Here is a 21,277-nt window from a genome sequence, read left to right as displayed (position 1 = left end):
GGCCAGCATCTCAAGAACTCCATAAACCAGGGGGCAGCCTTCTGCCAGCTGCCAGCTGTGGCTGAGCCTCTGAAGGAGGCTCTGGAAGGCCTCCCTGCAGAAGGAAGCAACCCCTCAGGCAGCCTGCGCAGCTGGAGACGGGCCCACCATGCCACTTCAAAGCCGGCTGAAGGTGTGGCACAGAGCAGTCTCTTCAAAGCAGAGCTGTCAGCCTTCCCAAGCACCCACTGGGGCAGAGGAAGAGGCTAGGAGCCCTGCTTGTTTTGTGTCCGTTGTGGTGGTGCCACCAACTGCTCTCCCAGGAAATTCCATTTATAGATGTAATGGTATTTTATCTTTTCCTTGCATCCAAACAAATTTATATTTCTCTACCAATCTTTCACATGCAAACCATGGAATGAGTTTGACTAGATGGGAATGCTCAGCTCCTGATCATTCCTCATCAATAAAGGATTTAATTTTTTCAAGAACACACAAATACATTTCTCTATTTGCATGCCAAATTTTTGAAGAGGAAAAAAAAAACCCAGAATATCATCATTATTATGATTATGTAAGAGAAAAGTATTAGTACTTAAATGGATGTCAAAACTGTCTTGCATGGAGAAGGCTTCATTAATATTAGGAGCTATTGACTATACTTATTTTAGCAGACTTGATAGAATTAGGGCAGAAAAAGGTTATATTAGAAAGAATGGGAGCAGATTGATTTATTTGCTGTAAGGAAAAATATGAAAGGAAACAAAATATGAAAGGAAACAAAATTTTTTTCTGTTATGGTGATAAACAAATAGAAACTACTATTGTTATGGAGACTCTTTTACAACTAAAGCCCTGAATAGTACTGAACGATTCATTGACACATTTTCCTGAAGCTTTTATAGATAAAAGATAAATCAATGACATTTGTTTTGTATTTTTTAAAGGACATGAAAATATAGGACACATTTCCATGTGTATCATTTGATTTTCTCTGTGTGAGTCTAGAATTTAAGTGCCCAGAATTCGAAGACTCAACCAAACTCTAATCTCTTAAAATTTCTTGCTGGGAAAATAAGGTCTGAAAACAGGATACTTTGTCAGATTTATACTTGATGACACAGAGATTACCTTTTAGAGAAGTGAATGCATACAGCATGGTCGATAACCAACTTAATATAATCTTTCTGTGTCACCAGCAATAAGAACTTGCTATCTTCAAGCGCCAGTGTAAACCTCCTCAGGATAAAGAACTGAGCCTACAGACCTAATTTACAGCATCATAATTCTCATTATGAAAGTTGGTTGTCAATTATAGACATTCACATGTTTGGAACTTGAATCTATTCCATAAATTCTGGAAAAGTATCAGGTCTCTTAGCAAAGAATTTCAATAAATTTCTCAGTTTTTTAATACACTAATTTTTAAATCTTTTTCTTTATCTGTTACAAGAAGAAAAAATTATATAGTCAAATTGTTTAATATACTATTTATTTATTTATTATTTTTATTTTTTTGGTACCAGGAATCAAACTCAAAGTGCCACACTTGCCAGGCAGGTGGTGTGCCACTGAGCTACATTCCCGGCCAATAATATACTATGTATATGTCCAAATAATAATCCCCCATTATTGTATTTTCTGTAACCCGTCAGAGATGTGTATGTAATAAGCTTTATTATGTGTAAGTTCTCTGCTTTGTCAATGCTCTATACTTACAATACTCAAAACATTACTGGGCCCAGTTTTTGTTGTTTCCTATCAGATAAGAAGAATATGTGTTGTTACTGTTGACTTGCTATCATATTGGAGTGAACGATCAATCATGTGATTTGAATGGCAGTCATTCCCCTGATGATAATGTCTTGGTACTTTTGACAGGAAGCCCTACAGTGCTTGTTCTGAGCTATTGTGCACTGCTTTTAAAGGGACATGGTGTCAGCATTATTTGTGGAAGAAAACACTACCAAACCATCTGCCCTGCTACATAATCATCCAGGGATTCTGCCCCTGCCAGAAGCAATGTGAAGGGTCTTAAATGGAATTTCCCAGAGCACACTTTAGACCATAGTTCAGATGTGAATCAGTGAGCCTGAATCTTTCTCATATGACAACAGCTTTGGCTTTTTACAGTAGCTGTATGCTGTTCAGAGCTAAATCTGGTGAATAAATATTTTTACTTCTTCCTTTTGTACCAGACTGAAGATGTATTAAAGATATCAATTAATGCATCATCTCATACCTCTAGCATAGTATTATGGTTTGGTTCTAGAATAATTCCCAAAAGTTTCATATGTTCAGAGGTAGAGCTTGTGGAAGGTGACTGTATCATGACATATCCATGGATTATTCCACTATTGAGTTCAGAGCTCCGTGTACTGTTAGGAGGTAGAGGCTGGTTGGAAAAGGGGTGACAGTGTGCCTGGAAGGGTGTATCTCCTTCTGTAGCTTCTTCCTTCATTTTCTACTTCCAAGCTGACATGACATAAGTAGATTTCTTCTACCATGACCCTTTGCTTGCTATTTCTTCCTTGGATCCCACTGACTATGGGCTGTAATCATGAGCCAAAATAAACCTTCTTTAAATTGTGGGTTTTGAGTATCATGTCTCAGTGATGGGTACTAAAGAGAAAGTGAGTGTTACAATACAGAAACAAAGATGGCGGCCTTTGGAGTCACATGACATGGGTTTTCCCCCTCTCATTTCATTTTGACTTTAGGCTAGTTACTGATGTCACAGTCAGAGGAGAGAATGAGGACCACCTACCACATGCCAAGCTGTTCAAATAAAGTACATTGTCTGGAATGCACTGTTGGCTAGACACTAGCATCTTGCCATTGTTATTGTTGTTTATATGCTTAAAGTGGGAATCACGAACCAAATATTTAGCTAAATAATGTAAGGAACATAAAATCATTTGTAACATGACTGAAAGATGGTTAGCAATATAAAATATTTTAGGAAATGTTCATTTTTAAAAGATAACAAGAAAGTAGATGGAGATTCTGATTACAGAAGAGGAAAGGAATAAGAAGAACCAGGTGCAGGGGCCAATGATGAGGGATGGATTTGAGCAAAATACATTGTATACATACATTGACCCTTCCACTGGGGGGAGAAATTAGGGAAGAGAATGGGGGCATGGTAATGGGGGACTGAAACTAAGTGAATTATGTTATGTGCATGTAGGAATCTGACCAACAAAACAAAACAAAAATGTCTGTATAACTGATATTACTAAAAACTATAAAAGTGAAAAATTAAGAATAATAAATATGATCCAACATTTAAATTGGTACAGTTCAAACATGAGCTTCCATTTTTCGTTTGCAAGATGGAGTGTGACTGAGTGGTTAATATCTTCTTTAGCACCAAGGTCAAAGAGTATAAAAGACACTGTCTGGCAAGGGGGACTGTGGGCTTGGCAAAGGATAAGGTACTAGGAGGGGACAGGTGTGTAACACTGCACTGCAAGCATGCAGTGCTAGGGGTGGAGGTTATTTTATAATGTCTGGAATAGCTTGTGTTTTCTAAGAAATGACCCAGGATATAGCAACTACTCAATAAATATTAAACCAGAGTTATAGTACATTGGAAGGACAAAAGAAGGTAGATACCTAAAGCACAGATGTGGGAAGTAAAGGGTATCAATCAGTTGTTAGCAAAGAACTGATTAGTATCTAGTTTAATAATTCACCACAAATTTAATTTGTTTTATAAATGAAGCTCTCCTGCTAGAGACATAGGTGTTGCAAACAAGAAAGCTTTTGCTTACAAGCACTGTTTTCCTTTTTCCTTTTCCCTTTTTATCGATACGGGGGATCAAACTCACGACTGCCTGCTTGCAAGGCAGGCACTTATGCCGCTGAGCTAAATCCCCAGCCCCCATGAGCACTGTTTTCTTCTTTCCATTACTTCCATCACCACTAAAGGGAGTGCGGTCTGCATGAACAAGACCTTATTAACAGAACTGAAAATGAATTGGATGGGCCCTGAAAATCTCCTTTAATGGCAGCCTCTGGGCAGGCCTGGTCTGGTGCTTGGCCATCTGCTATGGTTGATACATTGTGTCAACTTGAGCAGTTTAGAACTTTAGCTGAGAGACTCAGCAGGGATTCAGGGATCTTGCATTGTAAATATCCTCATCCTGTGCAAAGGAGGGCAAGGAGAGTCTGTAGGCTACACCTGCCCTGGAAAGGGGAGTGGGGGCCTGTGTACAATATAAACCAGGAGAAGAGGTTTTTTCCCTCCCTTTTGCTCTGGCTGCTGCCTTGAAGTACTGCTCCAGTGCCTTGAAACCTTGCCTTGGAACCATCTGATTATAGACTGAAATCCCCCCAAATTATAAGATAAATAAACCTTTCCTTCCCTAATTTTGGACGTCAGAAATTTTGTCTCAACAACGAGAAAAGTAAAAGTAACCAAGACACCACCCCAACCATACAAAGACCAAGAGATGGTTAAACTTCCAACAATGGAGGAATGCCCAAATACTATATATTTTTCTTTCATACATCAACAGGAGAGGAGATCAAGATTTCAAAAGGATTAAAAGTGAATATTGTAGATGAAGATAGTAAATTTTTTCATAAAGACAATATGAAACTTTTAAAGGAAGGATAATTTGAAGGTGGAGCCCATGATACCCATAAGAAATTCTCTTTCCAGAGGGAGAGAGCAGCTATTGCATGGTGTGTTCCTTTATACTATGTATAATTTGTCTGCAGAAAACATTTAAATCAGTTGTGTGCTCCGATCTCATTTTCCTCCTGGTGGTTGACTATTACAAAGTAAATATGGAGGCAAAATTGAAACAAAATACTGTAGTTAATGGAAATATCACTTGCGAATTTCCAAGAAGAAAAGCATAAGATAGGGGATGCTTTAAAAAATTACATTGGCTGTTGTTTGCTTAAAATGGAGAATTAAAAATGAATAACAGTTTTCCAGGTTAGAATGATGAGGGAACACTGAAATGTACCTATTTTAGCCTCCTAAATATGTTACTAAAGTTAGAATGTTATGGACATGTATACATGCTTGCTTATAACTATACATATACACATATCTTCATATAAATACATACATGTTATATATAACATATCTTTATGAAGATATACACATATTGGTCTATATCGATATTTATTATATCTTCTGTGGCTCATAGAACTGGAAAAATATTGGTCAACCATAGGAACGCAGTTGTGGAGGTTGGAATGCAAGGGAACATATGCTAACTGACTAAGAATTGGGTCTAAGAATAATAAATCATAGCCAGACACTTTGAAATGATGTGAACCGACCCAACTGACCCAGAATAGAAGAAATTTCGGAGAACTGGTTTAATGCTGTTGGATACCAGGTGTGTGGACTCCTGTCCAGACCTTGTGGCTGGTTTATTTCACCTCCTTAACCCTGACATAACTGGAAGTTTATTTGCCACACTAAGAAACACTAAGCATGACTAGGACCAGGAAAACATATAGAATATAGGGATTATTTCCTTAATTCTTCATTTAAATGTTTCTATTATTAATGGCAACAAGATCAGCATTCTCCAGGCAATAAATTAAGAAATGTGTTTCTAGAGAATCTGACCAATGTAAAGGAAAGACTAAAATTGTTGACAAGTGAGACTGAGTCTAAGACTGGACTACACAGCTTCCTTCATTGGAAGATGATCAAATAATTCATTTTCCAAGTAAAGACACAAATGATAGTAAGATGGAGAGCTATTCTCTTAGTTCCTTTTTTCATTACTGGGACAAAATATCCAACAGTCAAAGTTAAAGGAGGAAACGTTTATTGTAGCCCATAGCTTATAGCCATTTAAGTCCACAGTCAACTGGCTGTAAGGCAGGGTAGCACTGCAGAGGAGAAATTGTACATGGCCAGCAGGGCAAACAAAGGGCGGCCAGTGACATTAGTTTCTTTCTTTATGTGCCTCATATTTTATCCAGGTTACCTGCATTTAAGGCAGGTAACACTCTCACCCAGCGTGGGGTACCCTTATTCTACCTAGAATTATGCCACATCTGTTAGTGGACTGATTTAGTTATCATACAACCTCAACACTAGCATCCCACACTCCAGATCCAGTCGCCACTGAAAAAGCTCCATCTGTGATAGCATGAGTGTTTGGCGGGACATCTAGATACAAGCCATAACAGCTATTAATAATTATATCACGGCAATTATCAGAGTAAAATGAGCTTCTACTGGAAGCATAATATGGTCACTTTAACCCAGAGTGGAGTTCAAAGTCAAGATGACCTTCTCATTCTTAATAATGAACACATAGCTAATACTGACCAGAATCTGATGAAAGCTATGAAGAACAAAAAACAAAAAACAGAAGCTGAAAAAATGAAAAAGGAACTTAAAACCAAAGAGGGAAAAAACTCAGATATTAAATATCCTTGGTATATAAAAAAAATTTTGCCTTCCTGAAATGATAAAATAGAATGGTATTAAAAAGGAAATTTTCAAAAAGAAAACAACTGATTTAAAACTACAATATAGGTCATTCTGGAAAGAGAGAGTGGAGAAACTCAATGTAATAAAAACCACAAATAGATAAATAAAAAAATTTTGGCATCTGAGTTGCCTATATGAAAGTGACTTTCTAGCCAACAGATGAGGATGGGCCAATTCCAAGGCAGATCTTTATGAAATTTCAGAACACAAGGCAAAAAGAAAATTCTTCTTTTCAGAAAGAATAAATCACACCATAGGATCAAGAAGCTACCAAAGAAAATGATATATCTAAAAGACAAAGTAAAATTAGACTGAGGGATATAGACAATAGGAAGTATTACTTTTAATATAGGGGAGATAAGGAAATTCTTTCTTTCTTTCTTTCTTTCTTTCTTTCTTTCTTTCTTTCTTTCTTTCTTTCTTTCTCTCTTTCTTTCTTTCTTTGGTACCAGGGATCAAACTCTCAACCTAACACTTACGAGGCAGGAGCTTATGCTGCTCAGCTAAATCCCTGGCCCTTTGTTTTCTCTTCTCCTCTCCTCCTTCTCCTCCTTCTCCTTCTCCTTCTCTTTCTCCTTCTCCTTCTCCTCCCTCTCCCACTCTCTCCTCCTCCTCCTTCTTCTTCTTTTTCTTCCTCTTCTTCTTTTCCTGAGACAAGTCTCAATATGCATTTCAGAGTGGTCTGGACTCACTATGTAGCCCTGCCTTGACCTCCATAGTGCTGGATTCCAGGCACTTTGGCGCCATGACTGGCCAGCCAAGGACATTCTTAAATGACCAGACCTGGTGGTCATTTCCTTGATGGAGGCATGCTCCAGACATAGAGGGCAACAGTTCTTATTGGACCAAAGAGTAATGTCAATAAGACAAGATGTGTTCACATGGCTTTGACAGTGTACTAATCAACTGCCTAAAGCGGCCTGCACATACACTCCACGTCTCAAAATCAAGCTTCCTCATCTTAGCTGGACACACTAGAATTATGCTACCTTATCTTGAAAGCAGAATGGGAAAACATGGGTCAGGAGAAGGTAGAATGAAATCAGTGCATATCAAGGCAAATAAATGAATAATAATATTGGTGATAATAGTGAAGATGACAAAGTAGATTCTTACCTAGTTTCACCCTTTGTTTTGTTCAAAAATGTAAGTAAAAATAGAATATAAGTTTAATAGTTATGTGAAGAGAGCCTAGCCCAAGTGAAGTGTTCTTTATGTAAATTAAAGACGGTCTTGATGCCTCTGTCTGCGGGGATATTCTTCTCTAACGAGATTTTCTCACTCTTCGCTAATGGAGACAGTCAGTCTTATGCTGCAAGTGTTCATGTGATGAGCTTCGAGGCTTCTGGTATCCATCAGTTCCAAGACATACGACTTCAGATATTTGCCAGTGTAAGTAAGATAGAGTATCAATGAAATTTTTTAATTTAGCTTTCTGGATTAGAGAGTTAGACAAAGGCACAAGATAAAAGAAAGAGATTAGCTGCTATTGAAGTTTCTTTCCATAAAATTTCCAGGGACATTCCATTAGGGACATTTACTTCTTCAGAAGGAATGAAAGGCAATCCGCAGAAGAGAAAAACCTGGTTTGGAAGGACAGAAACCCAATCCTTACTGGCTTTAGGCTTAGCCAGAAGAAGGAAATTTCTAGTTAAAAAGTGTGAGATTATTCCTGTGGTGTTTGGGCTTTAATCACAAAGCAATGAGCTGATCTTAATTGGATTTCCCAAGGTGGGTTTTGTTTTGTTTTGTTTTGTTCACTGTTTTATTCATCTTGTCTGAATAGTTCATTTTTCTGATTCTAATTGCAAGCTCTAAACACCAGGGGATGCCGATCTTTCTGTCCCACTCACAGGGAATGGGAAGCCACTTTCAGACTTTGAGCACAGAAATTGCTCCAAAAAGGCTGTGGATTTGAAATACTGTTTTGCAAGTTGTGTGAAATTATCTGAAGAGAATCACATGTGCATTTGACTATCATTTTTTAGGATCCAGAAGGGACTGGAGTTAGAGCCAGAGATGGAATGCTACTTCCACTTAATTTTTTAGGGGGGGAGGGTTCTTATGATATTTTTATTTTTTATTTTAAAAACAAATGTTTTCTTGTTTTTATTTTAAAAACAAAGAGAGACAAAAATAATAAAGAATTTAAAAAACAATAATAAGAAATTAACACTAGTTAATATATTGCACATTGTCGTCGTTCAGATTATAAGGTTTAGGCATGAAAAAAATGAGTAAACAATCAATGAAAACACAAACTATCCTTTTTGATGAACTAACAGAGATTAGCAGTATAGTTATCTATCTTGTATATATATATACACACACACACACACACACACATATGTATACACCTGTATACATACAATCTTTTCCCTTCTTTCTTTTTTCCTTTCCCCTATTCCAGGTGTTCTTTCCTTTTGAGCACTTTTTACCTTTCATTTTCACAATCCTCTTTCCCAAGTTTGACCTATGGTTTGTGCTTCTCCCCATCTCTTCTAGTTTTTATCTCTCTTTCCTGATTTAAAGTTCAAAAACTATTTGGGATCCTTCTTGGTATTAACCTATCAGTGGGAGTAACACATGGTGAAGGAGTGATTTCAAGGAAAGCCTGGCAGGTAGAAGCCATCTACAGATTCAGTGTGAATCCAAAAGACAGTCTTGGGCAAGAGGGTAATCAGTCATGGAGAGGAGTTCTTTAGTGGCTGTGTTTGATCAGGGAGTTGCTTCTCAGAGTTTCAATTGAAGCTGTATGAACAGAATTGAACTCAAAGATTTATACTGATTGTGAGGAGCTGAAATAGCGGAAGGCAGGAAGCCAGAGCTGCTGAGTGATTACAAAGGTTTATAACAAAGACGGCTTGTGAGAGGTCCACAAAGAGGAGAAGATGACAGGGCTGCAAGACGGCAGAGAAGAGCGAGTCTGTGTGCTGGTTAACTACAGAGGAGGTAAACTAGGTTAGGAGACAGACAGAGGAGAGGAAATGGCTTTGATGAGAAAAAACGGATATGTGGAAGGAATGAGACGGAAGAAGCCAGTATCTGAGGCTGCTACTTCATGCCTCCCCTCCCTTGAGAGATACAGCTCTGATTTACAGGAACAAGAAAGGGAAGGAGCCATTTGTGAGTGTTCATAAGCCCTCACACACAATGGGAGAGCTCGATGTGTCCTCATTTCTACTTAGATTCCTTTTAAAGGGAAGAAACAGGCACTATAAATATGAGGGATCATCCCTAACACAATTCCTATTATGTTCTCAAACCAGCTTTTGTTAGATTCAGCTTGACTCTCCACTGAAGAATTATATAGATATCAGTGATAGAATTTAATTTATCCTCAAACTTGGGCTCTAACCTTGAGGGCTGATTAACTTAGGTACCCAGGAAATATACCAACTATCCTACAAAGCTTTCAGAAAATTATATTACAGAAAGTGTTTCTAGTTGAATTATGAGCTAAAAGTGATAATAATTACTTAATGGTTTGTACACTGATTTCATTTAAAATGTGTTCTCTGATTAAAAACCCCAAGGCATTAGTTGGACAATTAAGAAGTAAATAGTTTATAGCAGAAATGCTGTCCAAACCACAGATAATGAGTAAAAGCTGTTTGAGGAGGTTTTGATGATAATGAAGACATATGAATAAGGAATGCTCATTTGAGAAAATATATTACAAAACATACTATGGAATGCCAAATGAAGAATAAGGTTCATATAAACATGTGTACACACACACAGACACACACACACACACACACACACACACACACACACACACACAATGTGGCTCTGAATCTCACAATCCTGACTACAACTACACATGTATCTAGGACTTAACTGCTTTGAGCTTTAGTCTGATCATCAAAACAATAGGAATGATAGTAATATCACCTTCCTTAGAAGATGGCTGTGAGTTCTTGCATGAGTTACTCTGTGCACATTCCTAGAATCTGCCTTGTATTTAGTTTACCCTTAATAATATCTGTAATTTAAGTATAACATGTGAAATCATACTCCAACATTTTCTAACATGTCAATGATTTTCATTTTTTGCAGGTAAGCAATTTTATTTTTGCTGCTTGCATTATAAAAAATGTTCCCTATTATAGAGTGTTATTAAAGCTTAAAATTTTACTAAATGTGGCATGGTGATGAGCACAGAGGATTAACTCTTGCTGGAGTTGTGAATAATGTGCCGAGGAACATAGGCAAGTATTATAAACAGAACTCTAAGAAGGCCTTTGAGCCTGCTGCTACTGGGTGGATATGACCTTCTCTCTTTATATCTTTTGTGGTATTGGGATTGAACCCAGGGGTTCCACACTGAAATACCTCCCCAGGTCTTTGTTTTGTTTTATTTTGTTTCATTTTTCAATGTTGAGAAGGGTTATGTTGTTACTAAGTTACCCAAAATGGTATTAAACTTGAATTCTCCTGCCTCAGTTTCCCAGTTATGTCACTAAATGTGAGTGGCGACTGCCAATATGATAGACTACCACTCCTGGGAGTAAGGTAGTCTGTATGATAAAGGCAAAGAGAGTTTGAAGATGTAATGGAGGTGTCTAATCAGTTGGGTTAATTCACTGGGCAGTAACCCGAGTAGGGCAAACCTAGCAGATGGTCTCTAGAGAAGGATTTGACAGTGTGGGGGGTCTTGCTGTACCTACAGAGTCCCTTGACTGGAGCCTGGGAGCAGCCTCCGGAGGATGAGAGCAATTCATCGTCAATGGACAGCAAGACAACAAGATGTCAGTCTCAAATTCCATGGAAATGAATCATTCTATAGCTTCAGAAAAGTTTTTAAGGAGGTCACAAGTATCAGAGGTCAGTTTGGTCACAGTCTACCCACCGTGAGGAATCAGCTCAGCTCATGATCCACAAGAACTGTGAGCTCTTAAATGTGTGTTACTGTGAGTCTTTGTAAAAAAAAAAATGAATATTACAGGGAAGAAACGTTTCTGGGGGTGAGGAGTAGGCATATTTTGGTTAACATGTTCTGCTCAGCCCCAAGTCTGCCATGGCAGTGACTTTTGTCCTGTAGAGACTTCACTGCTGAAACTTGTGTGAAGCATAATAATGAATAAAATAATATTACTCCCTGCAAGTGCTTAAGAACTCGAGCAACAAGCTCTTTATAAATATTAGATTAAAAAGACACTAGCAGCTTTTACCATTATACAGGATAATAGAATTTGATCAGCTAAATCCCAAGGCTTTATAAAGCACAAATTATGTAAACAAACTTAATGGCTTTCTGAGAAAACTAAAAACCATTGCTGGGAAGAATGCAAGAGGTTTTCTTTATCTGGACTTTAAACTCCACTCACTAAAGCACAGTTGCTTATTCAAATTTTAAGAAAATTAAATATGAATGCAAAAGAGTTATAGAGGACACAAATTAGAGGACAGACTATTAAGAAAAGTACTATTTTTAGTTTAGGGATAGGCAGCGAGGTTCTAAGGAACTGACTATATTTATTATTATTATTCATTGGGCAAGAGGAAGTAAAGGAAGCTTGAAATACCAAAGTTCAAGGTTTCTATAGAGAGAATGCTGGTAGATATCTAAAGAAAATAGAAATGCAAAATTAAAATACTAGAAAATATTGTACAATTAAAAGGGGTGTATGCTGCAATTTTGAGGTAGTATAACTATTTAAGGTACTATCAACACCCCTCCCCCAGTAAGCAACCAGCTAATTCAGAGGACCTCAGGCTGAGTTGTTAGCAACTGAGGTACAAAACAATTTAATGCTAGCATTGTTTGATTGACTTTGCAGGCCTAGAGTCTGAGCACCTATTTAGAGAATAGCAATAGGCAATATAGCAAACATGGGGTTTCTTTCTGTTTGTCTTTGAAATCCAATATTGTTCTCATTGTTATGTTTTGTTCCATTTTATTGTTTTGTCTCATTCAATGCTCTGTTTAAATTGGTTTTATTCTGTTCTGTTTTGTTTGATTGCAGTATGTCTGAGGGTATGGACAGCAGTTTGGGAGATAACAAGAAGTATTATGGCAGTCATTGTTGATTTCCTATTATCGTGCTTTGAGGTCCTATATCACTTTCACTGTCTTGTTTTACTTGACTTCATTCTGTTTTATTTTGTTTGGTTTTATTCTCTTTAAAATAAAATTTAAAAAATTATGGTACCAAATTTTCAAAGAGAAGATAGGAAAGGAGAAGGAAAGCCAGAGTAACAATACTACATTTTATAATATATTCTAAGGTGTAGCAGGAAACAAGATTTTGATTTTCACAGGATGTGAATTCTTCTCCAAATGACTGAGTAAAAATATTTTCTCCTCAATGTTAGCTGTGCAGAACTTGAATTTCTCTATCACTTAGAGAATCCATATTTTCCAAGATATGTGGCTCCATCTATGGTTCCCCAGTATGTCTACCCAGACTCCTTAGATAGCTCATAACTTATGACTATGCCACATTCCCTGCGTCCTAGCTGCTACAATTTACCATACTTCTGGTAATCCCACTGCACCCAGGAAATACTTTTTCATTGATTCACAGTGGCTGTACATCCTTGAACACTTTTTAAATCATTCTCCAGGACCCCAGCAGTCATTACAACATCCACATAGGTTACATACTTGTCCCAAATGATTTCAATACTCTCCTCTCACTGCTCTCAATATTTCATCACAGGAAGCTGGATCTCTACTTACTGTATAAAAGCTCATTCCTAAGATGCATTTTCTATGTTTACATCATGCCCCAAAGATATTACTGATTCTCATGTATTCATAGACTAACAATTAACCCATTTCTGGCTCCAATCCAAATAGGCTTTTGGAGCTTATCCAACAGCAAAGTCTGCTTCTCGATTTAGATATATATAGCACTTCACATTTAACTAGGTCAAAACTCAACTGTTTAGCTTCCTCTAAATCTGTTTTCTTTTTACTTTTCCACATATCCTTCATAGGACTGCAAGTCACCAAGTTTTTAATCCATATATTTGGGATTTATGATTGATTACTGTCTGTCTTGAACCATTCTGATTCAGTCTTTTGCCAGTCCTCTCAATTCTACTTTTAAAATAGGTCTAAGGGTGATGTACCTCTCATCACTTAAACTGACACCATGCTGGTCCACAGATGCCTCATCTCTGCCTTCTATTTTTACAATAACTTCAAAAATGGCCCCAAACTTTTACTCTGCCTCAAATAACACACCAAGTATCCATTTTAAATGTGCTCAAAGTCTTCTCATTTTCCTGCTCAAAATGTCTCACTGGATTCCTACCCACTGCAGTTGAAAAATAACTGAAACAATAAAAACCAATGTTCTTTTTTCTTCCCTGCAACCCTCACTGCTGGGCTACTCTGACCCTGCACATTTTGCCACTTTTCCATGCTTAGGCTCTCTGTTCTCCAGCCACTTGCATTTCAGTTCCTTAATATGAACCAATCTCTTTCATGCATTGAAGCATTAATTTATAAGACTCCTTTATCTTCTATTTTCCTTTAGGTTTTGGGTGCATATATAATTTCTTATGACATAGTAACATATCAAAACTTTCTAGATGTTGGTCTTGATGTTGCATGTTTGAAATCATAGCACTCTAGGAGGCTAAGGCAGGAAAATCATGATTTATTGCCTGAGCCTGGGAAACAATTTAATAGCTTAACAAGAACAAGAGGCCTAGGGAAGTAGCTCAGTGCAGAGGCTGAGGGTTTAATCTTCAATACTTAAAAAATATTGTAGGCTATTATTTTCTCCTCTTTACTACAAAGCACTTAGGTCAAGTCAAGTTTGGCAGTATCATACTCTGTTGATGATTGTAAGTCCATACTGTTCCCAGAAACAAGAAAGATTAGCTAAGAGCTAAAATACACTTGCTGGTCAACAGGCAAGATTTTTCAAGGGTCCTCGTACACATCATTCTCATAACTTCTTGAACAGATGGACCCTTCTTGTCTAGACAAGAAGGGCTACCGGGCTACACTAGTCTATAGGGCTACACTATAGACACAATCTATAAGGAAGATATCACTACATACGTGGGTTACTTACCTTTCTCTCTTGCTGAGACAAAAATACCTGATGCCCAAAATTAAGGAAAGAAAAGTTTATTTAGCTTACAATTTGTGGAGGTTTGTGTTAACTGGCTCCAAGGCATGGTGGCAGATGGCAGAGGGCAACAGTTCATCGTGGCAGCAACAGCACATGAACAAAAATGGAGGAACAAGAGAAGACGCTGTCTGCCTCTTATATTGTAGGCTACCAGCCTTTGGGTGAGTGTAGCACTCACACTCATAATCCCAGCACTAGACAGTGATTCAATCACACACTCTAGATTCATCCAACTCTGAAAATCACAACACCCATGACTGCATGAGGATTGAACATCCAGACACAAACCATAACAAAATGGATCTATCTTATTGAGTAAAAGGTTCCATTCCAGAAGGGTAAGCTCTTCCAAAAGTACACCAGCATGCAATTGCATGTGTCCTTAAAATAAGGGATTGTAAATATCATGGTTTATTTTTCTAATTTTTCCTGTGATGAACATAGGAAAACTACTAAATTGTTAACTGTCTATCGGCATGCCCTGATTTCCTTGGAGCCTAATAGTAGACTTCAATGAAGACATAAATTTATGTATATCTGGAGAAACTAACGTCAAGATTTTGTAAATTAAACTAAATTTGGTAGATTATACTTCAGGTCTAGTAAGATTAAAATGAAGGTCAACAACAACAAAAAAAGATTTTGAAATACTGCCAAGTGCAGCATCCATCAGAGAGAGCTTAGGCCAAATCTCTGGGATATGGATTCTGTCTCTGGTGCACTTGTAGACTCATTAGCATGGGTGGACATGCAGGGATTTCAGTTCCCAAGCTACCATCATGACTGCATGTTGTACACACTCTTCTCATGCCCTCATCTGTGCCGCTTCATGTCTGTATCATGTCCAACTTCCTGGTTAAACTGAGGGCTCTCTGGCCTGCGTGCAGGGCCTGGCCTGGCCTGCGTGCCCACCATGCTGCTTAACATCTTTAATTGTAGTTGTACAATCTTATTTGCACGTGAGCACTACTGAACCCAGTTCTGCAGAGGTGTAACCAAAAAGTTCATATAAAATGGGAACAATAAAACAAAATTTGTACAAATGATTACAAAGCACAGCTAGATTTAAGAAACACTGGCTTCAAAGTGATTTCACGTTGAATCCTTCCTGAGAGATATGGCCAAGTGTCTAAACTCATGACATCTTGCAAAATTAATAACAATAATAATAATAATAATAATAATAATATCTGAAATCTTTACTGAAATTTTACTATGTGTTAGCCAATATGCTAAGATTCATCTGTGGTTATATTATTTTTTCATACAATAGTGCTATGAAGATAGTGTTATTTCTAAACCATTTTAAACTAAAGATATTGAGGTCTATTGGGTTAACTAAGGCACCCAAAATTACACATTTGAGGACTGGTGGATCCAAGATGCAAACCCGAATAAAGAACTGGTGGTTCCAGACCAGGGGCAAGCAGTCACATGTGGCAGCCGTTATCAATAGAATCCTGTTTCATTATCCTCAGCATCCTCTGCCTCAGCACTTCACTCTGAATGCTGGTCCTGTTTTGAAACAGTAAATACTGCATATCTCAGACCCTTTTCTAGAGTTTTAGAGGGAAAGATGTTGCCATGTATCTGATGGCAAATTTGCCCTTAACTTAGAGATTTGTGCAATCTACCTCTTCTGCTGAAGGACCTACAGTCTCATTTTATATCTCTGAAATTTAATATGGAATTAAAAAAAAAAACAAAGTTCTCTTCCCTACACAATTTCATGAAAGTTTCAGATCACCTTTGCTATTACAAAAAAGGATGTCAGTACACAGACAAGCTTTTTCTATAACCATGAGATAGAGAGGAAAACCTGGACTATTCTGGAATAGTCCAGAAGCTTCCCCTAGCAATGGTAGAGAAATACCTGAGCAGAAACACAAAATCTCCCCATCTAGGTAGTAGGGGTAGATTGTTTTATTCTTCCTGGAGACTTAGACTTTTAAATATGAATTCTTTTATGTGCTAAAGGCTAATTGTTCAAGTGAAAGTCAGACTTTTAAAAAAAACACAGTGTCCCACATTGCAGTTTGTATCCCTTTAGAAATATGTTTCATCATTTTTGTTAAAAAATCCAGCAACACACAACTTATTAGATGTTGTGATAAGAATATAGTGTTGAAGAAATAAGCCACCCTTGGAGCCATTTTTTCTGCACATATAGAAAGCCATTCATAAAACATAAATATGACATAGTTACCTGTCATGTTGCAGTAAACTTTCAGAGGCCCCAGCGGTCCACTGCCATCAGGATCTATCCAGTAGTAATTGGATGTCTGGCCCAGGTGTTTGTATGCTTCACAGGAGGGCTCATAGATAGCTGGAAAGAGATATCCTGTGTGAACACAGCCGGAAACCAATAGCTCCCCAGACCAGCACCCTAGGAACACAGCCAGCCCACAGGCCACTGCTGTTGGCACCTCCTCCTGTTTGAGTGAACATGTTTTTTCTCTAAATTTAAATCCATGGCTGGTTTTTTTTTTTTTTTCTTTTTAGGTATTTCTGACCTAACAAAGATAATAAGCTCCTGATATGGCTTTATAGTAGGAAAAGAACTAAAATAAAACAATCGATAAATTGTTAAATAAACATAATTCTTGTCTTAAGGAGGCTCATGATCATGGAAATGTATTTAATTTATAGCAATTGATAGCTATCATCTCTTTAATTTAAGGGGCTTTATTTTGAAAGGTCATAAATACTGGTTGCTTTGGTGAGGTCTCAAGAGGTGGAAGAAAATTTTCTTTCTGTCTCTATTTCACACACACATTAACATAGTTAATAATAAGTATAAATATAATATAATATGTGCTTTTTAATGTATTATCTCAGAAAAAAACCCAGTGTATTATCTCAGAAATTTTCCTGATTTTATTTGTTACAGGTACTTTAATTGCATCCAACCTTGTTGAAAAAGCCAACACCTCTGTAATTAAATTATAGGTTCTTTTTCGTTACTTTCATTTTTGTTCCTATGCCTCTGACAGATTATCTTAATGAAGAACTTCTGCACTTCTGTTTTCAAAAGTGCAGAATAAAAATTTACATATCTCCTTTGTAGTAAGACTGTCTAAAATAATGCTATAAAAACTCCTTTCCCCAACAGTTCTGCACTGATATTTATGAAGACTATGAAAGATACCTTCACAATGTGAATAACTATTTCTGGTGAAAGTCTGTCTACCTGATCCACATGTAACGGAGCCTTTTTCTAAAGTACACTTGAGTCATACATGTGGAATCTGCTGAGTGTTAGGTTACGAAGCAGGGAGTCCAGTCTGAGACCTGTCCCATTTCTTCTAACTTTTATTCTACCAAGTCCTCTCTGCCTCCTTTGAACTTTTTGCAGCTTCCTCTCTTCAAGGATGTTAGACCTTTAAATCTATTTCACTTTAACAGCAATAAAACACACTCGAATAAAACATATGTCAAATTCTTTGATTTATGCATTCCTCTCTTGCTCTCTTTCTTCTGCAAATAGTTACCAAGTGCTTGTAAAGCATTACACAGATCAAGCTCTGCAAATCTAGCCACGTAGAACCCAGATACATGACCTTTGGGGACGGGTTTGTTCACTATGTAGGCATTGCTTATGCATGAAGTGCTACTGGAGAGAATGTGGTTAGAAACGTAAGCAGAGCTAGGCTTTTCTTGGTCCCTTTTTTAATAACCAGTAGGTCCACTTTTAATCTCCTCAGTGTCTAACTTCAATAATAAACTATACTTCCTTTAATCTTGATCACCATACCATGCAAACTTTTGGATTCCATAATCAAATGTAGGCTTTAGAAAAAAAATTCACATGGTGAAACAGTAGATTTTAGGTACGTGATTAAGTGATTCACATGGTAAAATCACATTGGGCTGTTACCACCATAGCCAGTTGGAAGATGACTAAACTTGAACCAAAGCAGCATGAAGTGTAAAGTAGATGGGAACCTGAATGTTTTTAAGATCATCAGGACATGGAGACAAACTCCATGTTAGTGGTGAGGAATAAGGAAGAGTTAATAATGAACTAAATTCATAATCTCTGAAAAATAACTTACCTATTAGGTAGCTATTGACAGCATACTTCAAGTTATTATCATTTTCATGTGTAGTTCAAAGTAATTTAAGAAGTCAGGCTTCTATAAAGATTTCCTCTAGTCCCCATGCTCCATCAGCCATTAAAGCTTTTCAACTTTCTTTTTCTGCTAATTAATAATTAACTATTCTCATCTGTTTTTGTCCAGTCTTTATCCTTATCTGATTTACAACAGTCACTATATTAATGGATCCTTCTATCTCTTCTCACCAAAGTATGCTTTTAAATTTATGTTATCATAATCTTAAAATAACACTTGCATTGTGTTCAAAATTGTGTCATATTTCTTCAGTTGTTTATGACTCTGTAACACAAATCATCATCTATGCATGCAGGAATTTTCAGTCTTTCTTCACTGTAGTGCCCTACCAATATCGACCCTTTGCCCTGCTCCACTATATTTGCCCCAGACCCACTTATGGAGGTCATGCTCATCCTACCTGGGTTGCCTTATCTTTCACCTTGGATAAGCCTTTGTCTCAGTCTGCACAACTTTGAAATCAGAGTCATCCACAGAACAAACATGAGAACAGACAGGGTTCTGCAGACAGAGTTGGGTCAGAGTTAGAACTCCACACTGTACTATTTATGAATAACATGGGCAAAAGAGCATCATCTGCTTTAGCTTCATCTGGAAAAGAAGTACAATCAGTATATTATAGTGGACTGTTATCTACTGCATAAGGCTAAGCAGGGTTCAATTATGACCACTGGAAGAACAATCTACATTGATTGTTTGACGTAGTGCCTAGTTCATGGCAAACTTTTAATAGATGGCATTTTATTATCACTCTATGAATTAAATTCCTCCTCTTTATTTGTGTTTAGCTACATTCTCAACATCTCCCTTGCCTTACCTTTTGTTTTCATTCTTTATTTTGAGGCAGAGTTTTGCTGAGTCACTAAGTGGCCCAAGCTGGGCTCAAATCTGGTTCTTCTGCCTCAGCCTCTCAGAATGCTGGAATTACAAAAAATCTCTCTTTTTAAAGGAATTTCTCTCTGCCTCATGATGTACAGTCCCTTTCCACAATGTTGGAGAAGAAGCTGGGCCTTGTGTCTGCACCTGCATATTCCTACAACTTTTCAGAGTCCTTTGGGCAGTGACTGAGGAGATAAACCATGCAGGAAACATTGTAAAAAAATAAAGTAATTTCTCCTTAACTCATATGTCTATCTTGTTGTACAGCTCAGGATACTCACATTTATGTCATGCATTCTAACACGTTATTATTGCTAGTTTAGAATTTGGTTGATTGATGTTTATTGAATTTAGTCTTTGTAAACTGTTTCCTAGTAGAACAATGAATCCTCATGAGGGTGGAGTCCATAAAATATTTTTCTTTTCTCCTCCATAGGATCTGACATGGTAGATGTTTAAAAAGATAATCAAACTAAGTTGTAAGTTCTCCTGTTTATTGTCCTGTTCTGATTTTGACACGAGGATTTTTGGATGACTAAACCAGAAAAAGCATATGCATATTCAAGGCTGACTGACTGATCAGTCTATGACTGTTACTGTATTTCTAGGTAAATGTGTAGACATTTTAAGACCTTCATTCCAGGAGCTGATTGGTGGTATTTGCTAGAGGAATATGGGTGTGGGTAAGTTTGGTAATCAAGAATCTCACTATACTTTTTCTTCCAGTTCGAACAATCATTCTGTTGGTCTTTAGACTACATCAGTCAGGTTGCTCTTGCCTCAAGAACACTCATTGATGTAAGATACTTCATTCCAAACTTTGGCATGTGAGAGAATTACCTGGAGAGCTTGTTAAAAGGGGAATCTTTGGTTTCATTCCCTTCCAAGGGAGTGACTCTGTGGGGAATTTACAGTCAGAACAGGCTCCTATATGATGCTAGTGCTGCTGCTGCTGAGCCTACGTTTTGAGACACCTAATTGTAATCCTGAAAAAAAGAGTAACCTCAACAAGAGTACACTTGTTATTATTTATATTTAACAGGAAAAAAAATAGGAAACTCAATGGCAGCACAGTAAAATTTTGAATATAGTATGGTTGGAATGCTACTTTGTTTCACTTCATATAAAAAAAAACAAGAAGATACAAAATTCTAAATAGAAAATACAGTGTTAAACTATGTATACTCACATAGATGCACATAAAAATGTTTGGAAGGAAATCCATCAAAATGATTATTTTTGAGTTGCACAAGTATGGGTGATTTAAACCTTTCACACTTCTCTGTATTCTCTGTAATACTTTATAATGTCCACTTGTTTTTTTATCATTAAAATGTTCTTTTAAAACTGTGTCTCTACATTCGTAACACTGATGTAAAATGGAAAGACCAGCTGTGATCTAGTGATATTGCATTAGTTTTACATCCACAATAAGGAATTAAGATATTTGAGCTCAATTCACCTTTCTGTCATTTACGACCCAGAAACTCTGCTGAACCTTTAGTTTCCTGTACTGTATGATGAGGCAATAATCCCTGCTCTCGAAAGTATTGTGAATATTAAATGAAATCATATTCTTTTTAACCTAAAATGTATTACATATATTTGAATGATTAGGCTCAGAATGAGCTAATGCAAATCTTTCCCACATTTTTAGTGTATATTGGTTGTACAGATTAATGGGTTTAATTTGGGAAGATCTATACATG

General features: G+C 37.1%; 1 protein-coding gene and 1 pseudogene across 1 annotated transcript in view; one reads left to right on the top strand and one right to left on the bottom strand.

Annotated features, from left to right (window-relative positions):
* Positions 1-21,277, bottom strand: part of Cntnap2 (contactin associated protein 2) — a 1,917,858-nt gene that overhangs the window by 696,979 nt on the left and 1,199,602 nt on the right. Inside the window, exon 12 of the mRNA XM_063250667.1 lies at positions 16,763-16,882. Coding sequence (XP_063106737.1) covers positions 16,763-16,882 — 120 coding nt within the window. The remainder of the gene's footprint in view (positions 1-16,762; positions 16,883-21,277) is intronic.
* On the top strand, positions 19,561-19,783 carry LOC111758545 (small nucleolar RNA SNORA73 family; annotated as a pseudogene).

Source organism: Cavia porcellus, unplaced genomic scaffold (assembly GCF_034190915.1).
Source record: "Cavia porcellus strain 051 isolate PalLab524CR breed Dunkin Hartley unplaced genomic scaffold, mCavPor4.1 scaffold_6, whole genome shotgun sequence".
Lineage (NCBI taxonomy): Eukaryota > Metazoa > Chordata > Mammalia > Rodentia > Caviidae > Cavia > Cavia porcellus.
Note: the sequence above shows the minus strand (reverse complement) of the source record. Positions and strands in the feature narration are given on the sequence as shown.